General features: G+C 55.5%; 1 protein-coding gene across 1 annotated transcript; it reads left to right on the top strand.

Annotated features, from left to right (window-relative positions):
* The first annotated feature begins 7,581 nt into the window (after positions 1–7,581).
* On the top strand, positions 7,582–14,505 carry LOC142246594 (cytochrome c oxidase subunit 6A, mitochondrial-like). Its single transcript, XM_075319663.1, has 3 exons — positions 7,582–7,749; positions 11,399–11,541; positions 14,289–14,505. Exons 1-3 carry the CDS (start codon positions 7,665–7,667, stop codon positions 14,382–14,384), a joined length of 324 nt encoding a protein of 107 aa, XP_075175778.1. The 5' UTR covers positions 7,582–7,664; the 3' UTR covers positions 14,385–14,505.
* The last annotated feature ends 1,272 nt before the right edge of the window (positions 14,506–15,777 follow it).

Raw genomic sequence — 15,777 nt, 5'->3', positions numbered from 1 at the left:
TTTGGCTGCATGGTAGGCAAGGTGGTGAGATCTGCCCCAGACAGTGAACCAACGAGGCCCTACTGTAGTCCAATATTTACATCATTGCATGGCCACCGTGCAGAACTCGCCACGTGTGACCTGGCACGTGAAGGAGTACGGACGGAGGTGGTGACAGCGGCATAGCCATGTTGCTTCATCATTAGCTGCACACGGCCATTTATCGCCATCATTACCGGCACGCGGCCAGTCATGGTCATCATTACCGGCATGCGGCCAGTTACGGTCATCAATACCTCCACGTGGCCAGTCACTGTCATCAATAATACCGGCACGCGGCCAGTCACTGTCATCATTACCGGCATGCGGCCAGTCACTGTCATCATTACCGGCATGCGGCCAGTCACTGTCATCAATAATACCGGCACGCGGCCAGTCACTGTCATCATTACCGGCATGCGGCCAGTCACTGTCATCATTACCGGCATGCGGCCAGTCACTGTCATCATTACCGGCATGCGGCCAGTCACTGTCATCATTACCGGCACGCGGCCAGTCACTGTCATCATTACCGGCATGCGGCCAGTCACTGTCATCATTACCGGCATGCGGCCAGTCACTGTCCTCATTACCGGCACGCGGCCAGTCACTGTCATCATTACCGGCACGCGGCCAGTTACGGTCATCATTACCGGCACGCGGCCAGTCACTGTCATCATTACCAGCACACGGACAGTTACGGTCATCAATAATACCGGCACATGGCCAGTCACTGTCATCATTACCGGCACGCGGCCAGTTACGGTCATCATTACCGGCAGGCGGCCAGTTACGGTCATCATTACCAGCACACGGCCAGTTACGGTCATCATTACCGGAACACGGCCAGTCACTGTTATCATTACCGACACGCGGCCAGTTACGGTCATCAATAATACCGGCACACGGCCAGTTACAGTCTGCGGTAACAGACATCGCGCGCACAGACGCCCGGGGACAATTCCCACTATTTGCAGCTAATGGAATAGGAGGAATCCGGCTAGCATGGTTATAATGATCTGCACATTCTGAATTACATTTCGGGGTGTGCAGGGCGGGGCGGGGCGGGGCGGTGTGTGCTCTGCAGTGCACGTGGATTAATCACCATTAATTATTATTCCAGCCCCGGAGGAATCATCCTACACACAGAATGGACTGTATGGAAACGGATACAGAGGTGAGAGGATCCTATAGAGGAGTGGAGGAGGGGAGTATACAGTATACAGAGAGAAGGAGGAGGAGGGCAGTATATAGTGAAGAGGAGGAGGAGGGCGGTATACAGGATAGAGAGAGGAGGAGCGTGATATACAGTATAGAGGAGCTAAGGAGGGCGGTATACAGAGTGGAGGCGGGGTGGTATACAGTATAGAGAGGAGGAGGAAGGCAGTAAACAGAGTGGAGGGGTGTGGTATGCAGTGTAGAGAGAGGAGGAAGAGGAGAAGGGCAGTATACAGTATACAGAGTGGAGGGAGGGGACAGTATACGGTATACAGAGCGGAGATGGGCGGTATACCGTGTAGATAATGACCAGGGTGTGTGCAGTTATATTTGGAGTCTGGTTTTGGGGTGTCCGGTGTTTCGGGGTGTCTGACTTGTGCTTCTTTTGTGCAGGTTGTTCCGGGAAATGCTGAAGTGTTGGGGACGGCGGCCGGTGATCGGAGTGATTCTTGGGGTGTAATTGTACATAGTGGGGGAGGGGGAGCTCAATAAAGTGTCACAAATTCTGGATGAGTCTCGTGTTGTGATTTCTGCTCTGACTGGACAGTTACCAATGCATCAGCACCCCCCACTGTGTGCCCAGGATGGTGCCCCCCACTGTGTGCCCAGGATGGTGCCCCCCACTGTGCGGCCAGGATGGTGCCCCCCACTGTGCGGCCAGGATGGTGCCCCCCACTGTGCGGCCAGGATGGTGCCCCCCACTGTGCGGCCAGGATGGTGCCCCCCCATGTGCGGCCAGGATGGTGCCCCCCCATGTGCGCCCAGGATGGTGCCCCCCCCACTGTGTGGCCAGAATGGTGCCCCCCCACTGTGTGCCCAGGATGGTGCCCCCCACTGTGTGCCCAGGATGGTGCCCCCCCATGTGCGCCCAGGATGGTGCTCCCCCATGTGCGCCCAGGATGGTGCCCCCACCACTGTGCGGCCAGGATGGTGCCCCCACCACTGTGCGGCCAGGATGGTGCCCCCACCACTGTGCGGCCAGGATGGTGCCTCCACCACTGTGCGGCCAGGATGGTGCCTCCACCACTGTGCGGCCAGGATGGTGCCTCCACCACTGTGCGGCCAGGATGGTGCCTCCACCACTGTGCGGCCAGGATGGTGCCTCCACCACTGTGCCCCCGGGATGCCCCCCCCCCCACTGTGTGCCCGGGGATGGGGCACTGTTGTGAATATCATCAGAGATCGTGTTGTTCCCGGCAGTGTTTCTGGACTCTCTTTGGTGGCTAGTGCTGGTAGTGAGTCTGATTCTGCATCTGTGGCTCAGACAGGTGTTGGAGATGATTACTGTTTCAGGAAGCCTATAGAGTCCAGTCTGGGAGGATATAGGAAGGCAGTCTGTCTAAACTTTGCCGGTGATAATTGTTTCTGCTTCATGTTAAGATGTCCTGAATTTCTCCTCCAGCCTTTAGGCTTTTGCCTTTCCCTGTAGGTTTTGTTTTGAATTTTTGGATATTCCAGGAATGATTTCCCCAGTAGTTTTTCGTTCCTTTGCATCGGTTTTGTCTCCATGTCACCCTGAGTCTGCAGCTATGCCTGATAAGTATTTTGCTCTCTTAGTCTGGGCTTGGTTAAAGGCTAAATTTGCACTGAAGGACGTTTCTGCTTAATCTATTTCTTTTTCTAAATCAGTGTTTGAGAATATTCCCTTTTTGTTTCTTGCAAGTGAATAAGTGCTCTTCCTGCACTAATTTTGGAGGGCGATTTATTCCCAGCAAGAAAGGGAGTTTTTACTCCATGTTTGATCAGGAGTTTTGTATTTTTGTAAGTTTTGTAAGAAGATTGTGTGATGTTTAAGGGAGTTTTTGATTATCAGGTGTTGGTATTTTTCAGGGTTTTTACTGGCTGGAACCAGTAATCTATACTTTTGTATCTAGCTAGCAGGGCCTCACTTTGCTTATTCTATATCTACCAACTGTATGTTGTTTTTTCTTACATCACCGTCCTTATATGTTGGGGGCTTTTGACTTTCCTTTGGGACTGCTCTGAGGCAAGTCCGGATTCCTCATTCTATCTTTGAGGTTAGTTAGTTCTCCAGCGGTGACGAGGCATCTAGGTTTGTTAGGAACGCTCCACTGCTACTTCTAGTTGTGTTGTACGGTTAGTGGATTGCAGATAGCTAAGTTTCCAACTACTCTTGTGTATTATCTTCTATCATTTATTTTATGGGATTTTTTGCAAGATCTTTTTTGGTCTCCTGACCATAACAGGGCACCCCACTTTGCGCCGGGGATGGTTCCCACCCCCATCTTTGCTGGGATAATGCCCTCCAATGTGTCCACAGTACTGCCCTCCGCTGCACAGGAACGTCTAACAATAGTGACCTCTCACCTGCATAATACATACAAAATATAAGCGAAAGGACAAAATCCCCAAACAATGGAGGGCGAGACCTCTCCTGCCATAGACCAGCGTTGGAAATCAGTGTCCCAGAGGGGCACAGAGAATAGGGGGAACCCCAAGGGGCACAGAGAATAGGGGGAACAGAGAATAGGGGCAAATCCCGAGGGGCACAGAGAATAGGGGGAACTCCGAGGGGCACAGACAATAGGGGCAAATCCTAAGGGGCTCCGAGGATGTGAGGAACTCTGAGAGGCACAGAAGACTGGGGCAAACCCTAAGGGGTAAGAGGATAGAGGTGGGCCCTAAGGGGCACAGAGAATGAGAGTGAACTGTGGGTGTGGCACGGGGCAGTTGTAGTTGCGGGCGAGGGTGAACCCCGGCTGCTGCGCAGCCCTGCATATTTAATCTGCTCCGCAGTGCAAAGGAGCACATCTTCTCCCGCAGAGCTCTGACACGGGGTCCAAGCTCATTATAAAGGGTCTTTCACTTGTGAATTCACGTAATCTCCGCAGGATCACTGCGGCATTTTTCTTATACGTTGCATCTCCAAGGTTTGCTTTCGCGATACAATTTGCCGCAGACCGCGGCTCCGGTTCCTTCACTTTCTCATGTACTTCACACATTTTCCCACTAACGTCAAAACGGCGCCCTGCAAAGTCAAAGTCCATCTCAGCTTCAATCCCGACTCACACAAAGGGATTTAAGTTCCGAAAAACTACTGGGGCACCGCGGGGGCGAGGCTCATTCACTTCTGCATCTTTAGCCCGTTGGCCTGAGCTTCAGTCGCTGGAAACATCAAGGCTGCACCGAATGGAGACAAGGACAATTCTCTACAACCCGACAACGTCAGAAACTTCTCCCGTGTACTCTGGATCCCGTGGGTGATCCTGAGGGTCTGGCCGAATCAATACCACTGGCCCACTCCTCGCTGAAACTCCCAGCGTCTTCTATCTTGACTCTTCCATACTCCTGCCTAAACATGGCTGCTGCCTGATTTTACCCACTAATCTGCACCCCCGAGAGGGCGTCTACCTAAAACCTTAACCCTGAGAGAACCAGGGAGCAGTCATTCTAACACTGGCCAGTAGGTGGCCACACAACACAATATTATTTACACAAAGACATGTGGATTGCAGGGCAGGGGCGGCGGAGGCTGGCACCCCCTTACAAAGCCCAATGGGCACAGAGGACAGAGGCGAGCCCTGAGGGTCACAGGGCATGGAGGCGAGCCCTGAGGGGCACAGAGGACAGAGGCGAGCCCTGAGGGTCACAGGGCATGGAGGCGAGCCCTGAGAGGGAGAAACCTGACGACAGTTGAAATCATCACGGATACAGAGAATAAGGGCAGATCCTGAGGAGCAAAGAGAACAAGGGCGAATCCTAAGGGTCTTCAACGATGTGGGGAACCTTGAGGGTCACAGAGGCACAGAATACTGGGGCAAACCCTAAGGGGCATAGAGGGTGGACCGCTAGGGCACAGAGGATGAGGGCGGACCCCGAGGGCACCGAGGATGAGGGCAGACCCCGAGAGCACAAAGGATGAGGGTGGACCCCGAGGGTACAGAGGATGAGGGCAGACTCCAAGGAGCATAGAGGATGAGGGCGGACCCCAAGGAGCACCGAGGATGAGGGCGGACCCCGAGGGCACAGAGGATGAGGGCAGACTCCAAGGAGCATAGAGGATGAGGGCGGACCCCAAGGAGCACCGAGGATGAGGGCAGACCCCGAGGGCACAAAGGATGAGGGCAGACCCCGAGGGCACAAAGGATGAGGGCAGACCCCGAGGGCACAGAGGATGAGGGCAGACCCCGAGGGCACAGAGGATGAGGGCGGACCCCAAGGAGCACAGAGGATGAGGGCAGACCCTGAGGGCACAGAGGATGAGAGTGGACCCTAAGGAGCAGAGAGGATGAGGGCAGACCCCGAGGAGCACAGAGGGTGAGGGCGAACCCCAAGGAGCACAGAGGGTGAGGGCAGACCCTGAGGAGCACCAAGGATGAGGGCGAACCCCGAGGAGCACAGAGGATAAGGGTGGATCCGAGGAGCACAGAGGATGAGGGCAGACCCCAAGGAGCACAGAGGATAAGGGTGGATCCGAGGAGCACAGAGGGTGAGGGAGAACCCCGAGGAGCACGAAGGATGAGGGCGGACCCCGAGGGCACAGAGGATGAGGGCAGACCCCAAGGAGCACAGAGGATGAGGGCGGACTCGGAGTTGCACAAAAGGATGAGGGCGGATCCCGAGGGCACAGAGAATGAGGGCGGACCCTGAGGAGCACAAAGGATTAGGGAGGACCCTGAGGAGCACAGAGGATGGGGGGCAGACCCCGAGGGCACAGAGGATGAGGGCAGACCCCAAGGGCACAGAGGATGAGGGCAGACCCCGAGGGCACAGAAGATGAGGGCAGATCCCAAGGAGCACAGAGGGTGAGGGCGGACCCCAAGGAGCACCAAGGATAAGGGCGGACCCCGAGGGCACAGAGGATGAGGGCAGACCTTGAGGGCAACGAGGATGAGGGCAGACCCCGAGGGCACAGAGGATGAGGGCAGACCCCGAGGGCACAGAGGATGAGGGCTGACCCCGAGGGCACAGAGGATGAGGGCGGACCCCAAGGAGCACAGAGGATGAGGGCAGACCCTGAGGGCACAGAGGATGAGAGTGGACTCTGAGGGCACAAAGGATGAGGGCGGACCCTAAGGAGCAGAGAGGATGAGGGCAGACTCCTAGGAGCACAGAGGGTGAGGGCGAACCCCGAGGAGCACAGAGGGTGAGGGCGGACCCTGAGGAGCACCAAGGATGAGGGCAGACCCCGAGGGCACAGAGGATGAGGGCAGACCCCAAGGAGCACAGAAGATGAGGGCAGACTCCGAGGGCACAGAGGATGAGGGCGGACCCTGAGGGCACAGAGATTGAGCGCGGACTCGGAGTTGCACAAAGGATGAGGGCGGATCCCGAGGGCACAGAGAATGAGGGCGGACCCTGAGGAGCACAAAGGATGAGGGCGGACCCCGAGGAGCACAAAGGATGAGGGCGGACCCCGAGGAGCACAGAGAAGGGGAGGCAGACCCTGAGGAACACATAGGATGGAAGGCAGACCCAGAGTAGCACAAAGGGTGGGAGGTAAACCTTGAGAAGCACAGAGGATGGGAGGCAAACCTTGAGGAGCACAGAGGATGGGAGGCAAACCCTGAGGAGCACAGAGAATGGGAGGTAGACCCTTAAGGGAATGAAAGGATGGGGTCAAAATCTAATTGGCAGAGAGGACAAAGAAGGACCCTGAGGGACACAGTGGATGGAGCAAACTCTTAAGGTCACAGAGAATAGAGGTGAACACTCAGGGGCTTAGAGGACAAAGTGAACTCTGGGGAGCACAGAGACAAGGGTGGATCCTGAGGGGCACAGAGGACAGGGGCAAACTCTAAGGAGGAGAGAGAACAAGGGAGCAGCCTAAAGGGCTCTGAGGAGGATCCCTGAGGGTCACAGAGGATGGTTGTGGATACCGAGAGGCACAGAGGACTGGGGTAAACAACTAAGGGGCACAGAGGATGGGGGAAAACCCTGAGGGACACAGAGGATGGGAGGAATGCTGGGATGCACAGAAGACATTGGCAGACCCTAAGGGGCTCTGAGGGTGGGGGCAAACCTTGTAAGGCACATAGAACGGTGGCAAACCCTGAGGGGCAGAGAATATGGGGTGAATCCTCAGGGGAACAGAGAGGGTGTTGACTACCAGTGAGGGAATGGGGTGAATATTGGGGAACAGTCACTGCTGTATGTGATGATGTCACTGCCTGATGTGATGATGTCACACTGTGCGTGATGATGTGTCGTGGTCGCCCCCCGCAGAGGTGTCGCTGTGGATGAATACTGAGGGTCAGCACAGGCAGTGGGGTGAGGGACGTCGCTCACAGACCACGGGAGGGCGGCAGCTGAGCTCGTCCCTGTGCTGTGGTATGAGTGATGGCCACAGCTGAGGACTTGGCTGGGGCCCAGGACTCGGGGCTGGATCATTTCTCCTAGGACCAGGTGACCTTCCCAGACTCTGCACAAAGGAAACAAGCGCTGCAGCCGCAGATTAGGGGGTCACAATGGCAAATCTAGGGGCCCAACTGACGCTCCAGATATTCAGGAGACACATGGCAACAGAAACCCACGGCCACGGGCCTGGAGGGGGTAAGTAATAGGCAAGACAACCCCAATGTTTTACACAAACTTCACTCCGCACCCTCCACATGCTACCCTGAACGCTGCAAAACACCACATATCCTCCGATCACTGCCTCGAAGGACCCTGCACCCACTGCCCCAGTGACCCTTCACCCCCCTACCACCCAACCAAATGACCCTGCACCCTCCGATCACCGCACCCAATGCCCCAGTGACCCTTCACCCCCTACCACCCAACCAAATGACCCTGCACCCTCCGATCACCGCACCCAATGCCCCAGTGACCCTTCACCCCCTACCACCCAACCAAATGACCCTGCACCCTCCGATCACCGCACCCAATGCCCCAGTGACTCTTCACCCCCCTACCACCCAACCTAATGACCCTGCACCCTCCGATCACCGCACCCAATGCCCCAGTGACCCTTCACCCCCCTACCACCCAACCAAGTGACCCTGTACCCTCCGATCACCGCACCCAATGCCCCAGTGACCCTTCACCCCCCTACCACCCAACCTAATGACCCTGCACCCTCCGATCCCCGCACCCAATGCCTCCAGTGACCCTGCACCCTCCGATCACAGCACCCACTGCCTCCAGTGACCCTGCACCCTCCGATCACAGCACCCACTGCCTCCAGTGACCCTGCACCCTCCGATCACCGCACACACTGCCCCCAGTGACCCTGCACCCTCCGATTACTGCACCCAATGCCACCACTAACCATGCATCCTCCGATCACCGCACCTAATACCCCAGTGACCTTTCACCCCCCTACCACCCAACCAAGTGACCCTGTACCCTCCGATCACAGCACCCACTGCCTACCGTGACCCTGTACCCTCCGATCACCGCACCCCTACTCCCAGTGACCTTGCACCCTCTGATCACTACACCCACTGCCCCAAGTGACCCTTCACCCCCCACCATGCAACCAAGTGACCCTGCACCCTCCGATCACCGCACCCACTGTCCCCAGTGACCCTGTACGCCCCAATTACTGCACCCAATGCCACCACTAACCATGCATCCTCCGATCACCGCACCCAATGCCTCCAGTGACCCTGCACCCTCCAATCACCGCACCCAATGCCTCCAGTGACCCTGCACCCTCCGATCACCGCACTTAATGCCTCCAGTGACCCTGCACCCTCCGATCACCGCACCCAATGCCTCCAGTGACCCTGCACCCTCCAATCACCGCACTTAATGCCTCCAGTGACCCTGCACCCTCCGATCACCGCACCCAATGCCTCCAGTGACCCTGCACCCTCCAATCACCGCACTTAATGCCTCCAGTGACCTTGCACCCTCCGATCACAGCACCCACTGCCCCAGTGACCCTGCACCCTCCAATCACCGCACCCAATGCCTCCAGTGACCCTGCACCCTCCGATCACAGCACCCACTGCCTCCAGTGACCCTGCACCCTCCGATCACCGCACACACTGCCCCCAGTGACCCTGCACCCTCCAATCACCGCACCCAATGCCTCCAGTGACCCTGCACCCTCCGATCACCGCACTTAATGCCTCCAGTGACCCTGCACCCTTCGATCACCGCACCCAATGCCTCCAGTGACCCTGCACCCTCCAATCACCGCACTTAATGCCTCCAGTGACCTTTCACCCTCCGATCACAGCACCCACTACCCCAGTGACCCTGCACCCTCCGATCACAGCACCCACTGACTCCAGTGACCCTGCACCCTCCGATCACCGCACCCAATGCCTCCAGTGACCCTGCACCCTCCAATCACCGCACTTAATGCCTCCAGTGACCTTGCACCCTCCGATCACAGCACCCACTGCCCCAGTGACCCTGCACCCTCCAATCACCGCACCCAATGCCTCCAGTGACCCTGCACCCTCCGATCACAGCACCCACTGCCCCCAGTGACCCTGCACCCTCCAATCACCGCACACACTGCCCCCAGTGACCCTGCACCCTCCAATCACCGCACCCAATGCCTCCAGTGACCCTGCACCCTCCGATCACCGCACCCAATGCCTCCAGTGACCCTGCACCCTCCAATCACCGCACTTAATGCCTCCAGTGACCTTGCACCCTCCGATCACAGCACCCACTACCCCAGTGACCCTGCACCCTCCGATCACAGCACCCACTGACTTCAGTGACCCTGCACCCTCCGATCACCGCACCCAATGCCTCCAGTGACCCTGCACCCTCCGATCACAGCACCCACTGCCCCAGTGACCCTGCACTCTCCAATCACCGCACCCAATGCCTCCAGTGACCCTGCACCCTCCGATCACAGCACCCACTGCCTCCAGTGACCCTGCACCCTCCAATCACCGCACTTAATTCCTCCAGTGACCCTGCACCCTCCGATCAGAGCACCCACTGCCCCAGTGACCCTGCACCCTCCAATCACCGCACCCAATGCCTCCAGTGACCCTGCACCCTCCGATCACAGCACCCACTGCCTCCAGTGACCCTGCACCCTCCGATCACAGCACCCACTGCCTCCAGTGACCCTGCACCCTCCGATCACCGCACACACTGCCTCCAGTGACCCTGCACCCTCCGATTACTGCACCCAATGCCACCACTAACCATGCATCCTCCGATCACCGCACCTAATACCTCCAGTGACCTTTCACCCTCCGATCACAGCACCCAATGCCTCCAGTGACCCTGCACCCTCCGATCACCGCACACACTGCCCCCAGTGACCCTGCACCCTCTAATCACTGCACCAAATGGCCCAAGTCACCCTCCACCCTCCGATCACCGCACCCAATGCCTCCAGTGACCCTGCACCCTCCGATCACAGCACCCACTGCCTCCAGTGACCCTGCACCCTCCAATCACCGCACTTAATTCCTCCAGTGACCCTGCACCCTCCGATCAGAGCACCCACTGCCCCAGTGACCCTGCACCCTCCAATCACCGCACCCAATGCCTCCAGTGACCCTGCACCCTCCGATCACAGCACCCACTGCCTCCAGTGACCCTGCACCCTCCGATCACAGCACCCACTGCCTCCAGTGACCCTGCACCCTCCGATCACCGCACACACTGCCCCCAGTGACCCTGCACCCTCCGATCACAGCACCCACTGCCTCCAGTGACCCTGCACCCTCCGATCACCGCACACACTGCCTCCAGTGACCCTGCACCCTCCGATTACTGCACCCAATGCCACCACTAACCATGCACCCTCCGATCACCGCACCTAATACCTCCAGTGACCTTTCACCCTCCGATCACAGCACCCAATGCCTCCAGTGACCCTGCACCCTCCGATCACCGCACACACTGCCCCCAGTGACCCTGCACCCTCTAATCACTGCACCAAATGGCCCAAGTCACCCTCCACCCTCCGATTACTGCATCCAATGCCCTCAATGACCGTGCGCCCCCCAATCACAGCACCCAATGCCCCAAGTCACCCTCCACCCCGTGATCACTACACGCACTGCCCCAGTGTCCCTGCACCTTCTGATCACAGCACCCAATGCCCCCAGTGACCCTGCAGCTTCCTATCATGGCACCCAATGTCGCCAGTAATGTTGCACCCACCGATTACTGCACCCAATGCCTCCAGTGACCCTGAGCCCTCCCGTCAATGCACCCAATGCTCCCATCTCAGAGTTATATAGAGTATTACCTCCATTCCTCTGTTGCTCAGCTCGCACCTGGAAGATACTGACTTTCCTTGTGGCTCTTCCGGGAGTCGGTGTCTGTATGTTGAACGCCTGGCTCCAGAAACAGAACCACCCACACAAGAACCCAGAATTCAGAGCTTACGATCATCTGCGCATCCGTACTAAGGTAAGAGGAGGTCTACACAGACTGACAAAACGGTCCTGACACCCAGAAACCAAAATATACTATACATGAGGGCCTGGACCACACCCAGAACCTCCACCATAATATACATGAGGGCCTGGACCACACCCAGAACCTCCACCATACTATACATGAGGGTCTGGACCACATCCAGAACCTCCACCATACTATACATGAGGGCCTGGACCACACCCAGAACCTCCACCATAATATACATGAGGGCCTGGACCACATCCAGAACCTCCACCATACTATACATGAGGGCCTGGACCACACCCAGAACCTCCACCATAATATACATGAGGGCCTGGACCACACCCAGAACCTCCACCATAATATATATGAGGGCCTGGACCACACCCAGAAGCTCCACCATAATATACATGATGGCCTGGACCACATCCAGAACCTCATCCATAATATACATGATGGCCTGGACCACACAAAGTACTTCCACCATAATATACATGAGGGCCTGGACCACACCCAGAACCTCCACCATAATATACATGAGGGCCTGGACCACACCCAGAACCTCCACCATACTATACATGATGGCCTGGACCACATCCAGAACCTCAACCATAATATACATGATGGCCTGGACCACATCCAGAACCTCAACCATAATATACATGATGGCCTGGACCATACCCAGAACCTCCACCATACTATACATGAGGGCCTGGACCACACCCAGAACCTCCACCATAATATACATGAGGGCCTGGACCACACCCAGAACCTCCACCATAATATATATGAGGGCCTGGACCACACCCAGAACCTCCACCATAATATACTTGAGGGCCTGGACCACACCCAGAACCTCCACCATAATATACATGAGGGCCTGGACTACACCCAGAACCTCCACCATAATGTGCATGAGGGCCTGGACCACACCCAGAACCTCAACCATAATATACATGATGGCCTGGACCACATCCAGAACCTCAACCATAATATACATGATGGCCTGGACCACATCCAGAACCTCAACCATAATATACATGATGGCCTGGACCACACAAAGTACCTCCACCATAATATACATGAGGGCCTGGACCACACCCAGAACCCGCACCATAATATACATGAGGGTATGGACCAAACCCAGAACCTCAACCATAATATACATGATGGCCTGGACCACATCCAGAACCTCAACCATAATATACATGATGGCCTGGACCACACAAAGTACTTCCACCATAATATACATGAGGGCCTGGACCACACCCAGAACCTCCACCATACTATACATGAGGGCCTGGACCACACCCAGAACCTCCACCATAATATACATGAGGGCCTGGACAACACCCAGAACCTCCACCATAATATACATGAGGGCCTGGACCACATCCAGAACCTCCACCATACTATACATGAGGGCCTGGACCACACCCAGAACCTCCACCATAATATACATGAGGGCCTGGACCACACCCAGAACCTCCACCATAATATATATGAGGGCCTGGACCACACCCAGAACCTCCACCATAATATACATGATGGCCTGGACCACATCCAGAACCTCATCCATAATATACATGATGGCCTGGACCACACAAAGTACTTCCACCATAATATACATGAGGGCCTGGACCACACCCAGAACCTCCACCATAATATACATAAGGGCCTGGACCACACCCAGAACCTCCACCATACTATACATGATGGCCTGGACCACATCCAGAACCTCATCCATAATATACATGATGGCCTGGACCACATCCAGAACCTCAACCATAATATACATGATGGCCTGGACCACACCCAGAACCTCCACCATACTATACATGAGGGCCTGGACCACACCCAGAACCTCCACCATAATATACATGAGGGCCTGGACCACACCCAGAACCTCCACCATAATATATATGAGGGCCTGGACCACACCCAGAACCTCCACCATAATATACTTGAGGGCCTGGACCACACCCAGAACCTCCACCATAATATACATGAGGGCCTGGACTACACCCAGAACCTCCACCATAATGTACATGAGGGCCTGGACCACACCCAGAACCTCAACCATAATATACATGATGGCCTGGACCACATCCAGAACCTCAACCATAATATACATGATGGCCTGGACCACATCCAGAACCTCAACCATAATATACATGATGGCCTGGACCACACAAAGTACCTCCACCATAATATACATGAGGGCCTGGACCACACCCAGAACCCGCACCATAATATACATGAGGGTATGGACCAAACCCAGAACCTCAACCATAATATACATGATGGCCTGGACCACATCCAGAACCTCAACCATAATATACATGATGGCCTGGACCACACAAAGTACTTCCACCATAATATACATGAGGGCCTGGACCACATCCAGAACCTCCACCATAATGTACATGAGGGCCTGGACCACACCCAGAACCTCCACCATAATATACATGAGGGCCTGGACCACACCCAGAACCTCCACCTTGGTGTACATGAGGGTCAGGACCACACCCGGAACCTCCACCTTATTGTACATGATGTCTTGGTTCAGTCCATTGCTTGTGTCTGATGCAGGTGGAGGTCACCTCAGGGTACCAGTCTCCATCTTGCCTTGGTCCTTGTTTTGGGCTGGGCTTGTTTCACGTGGTTCTGTAGGTCCATTCTTGGTGTCGGGTCTGATCAGCACTCACATGGTAACTGGTGGACGATCCTTACAACTTTATGATTTGTTTCTGCAGCGTTTCCCGTGGGGTGATGGTAATCACACACTATTCCATAATCCGCACACTAATCCTCTGCCCAGCGGGTACGAAGAGTTCGGCCACCAGCACTGACGTACGAAGAGTCCGGCCACCAGCACTGACGTACGAAGAGTCCGGCCACCAGCACTGACGCCCGGACAATGGCTGATCCGATAAGCAGAATGATCTGCAATAAAGTGTGATCTGAACCCGCTGCCGTGTGGACTCCATGTTTACCAGATCCTGCGGGAATCCTGAGGGTGAACTTCCGGTGCTCCTCCTGATCCCACAGGTGCCCACCACGCTCCGGCAGCAGATGTCTCCGTGTGTTCAGGATTACAATGAGATTACAGGCAGATCGCGGTCTTGGTCTCTTGCTGGAAAACTCCATATCGTGGGCTCTCCAGCGCTGTCTAGAAGGAGAGGGATTGGGAGGTCAGGAATTAGGGGGTACACGGGAAAGTCAGGGATTAGGGTGGTACATGGGATTTCCAGCGCTGTCTAGAAGGAGAAGGATTGGGAGGTCAGGAATTGGGGGTACACGGGAAGGTCAGAGATTAGGGTGGTACATGGGATTTCCAGCCTTGTCTAGAAGGAGAAGGATTGGGAGTAGGTGCAGACTTCAGATTTATGAGATTTTGGAGACGCTCCTAATACATAATACTTCCACTGCTACATCAAAGATCAAGCATAATCTGGAGGAAGGAATCAGTAGGACGAGGATTAGGATTAGATGAGAATTCACAGGTCTAGAGTTCATGAGATCAGACAGTACATCATGGGATATAACGGACTGTGGCGCAATATGGGAAGTCATCCATGGTACATCAAAGGTCAGGGTTTATGGCAGAAGATGGAAGTAGGTGCTCCTACACACTATGGAGAGGAGTTATTTATGAGCAGGGGAGGAGCTCCTATACAATGGGGAGGATTTATCTAATAATCAGGGGTGGAGCTTTCTGATTCTTGCTCTTTCTCCTTTGTTTTCCTCTAGCTCCCCCTCCTCTTCTTTCCTCTAGCTCCTCCTCCTGTCTCTAGCTCCTCCTCTGTTTCTAGCTCCTCCTCCTCTGTCTCTAGCTCCTCCCCTGTCTGTAACTCCTCCTGTTTTCCTCTCACTAGCTCATCCTCCTTTGTCTTCCTCTAGCTCCTCCTCCTGTCTATAGCACCTTCTCCTCTGTCTCTAGCTCCTCCCTCTGTCTCTAGCTCCTCCTCGGTCTTCCTCTAGCTTCTCCTCCTCTGTCTCCCTCTAGCTCCTCCTCCTTGGTCTTCCTCTAGCTCCTCCTCCTGTCTATAGCTCCTTCTCCTCTGTCTCTAGCTCCTCCCCCTGTCTCTAGCTCCTCCTCTTTTTCCCCTCTAGCTCCCCCTCCTCTGTATTCCTCTAGCTCCTCCTCCTGTCTATAGCTCCTTCTCCTCCTGTCTCTAGCTCCTCCCCCTGTCTCTAGCTCCTCCTGTTTTCCTCTAGCTCCTCCTCCTCTGTCTCCCTCTA

Source organism: Anomaloglossus baeobatrachus, chromosome 7 (assembly GCF_048569485.1).
Source record: "Anomaloglossus baeobatrachus isolate aAnoBae1 chromosome 7, aAnoBae1.hap1, whole genome shotgun sequence".
In the NCBI taxonomy this organism is placed as follows: Eukaryota; Metazoa; Chordata; class Amphibia; order Anura; family Aromobatidae; genus Anomaloglossus; species Anomaloglossus baeobatrachus.
The sequence above is the reverse complement of the archived record's forward strand: the minus strand, read 5'-3'. Positions and strand labels throughout refer to the sequence as shown.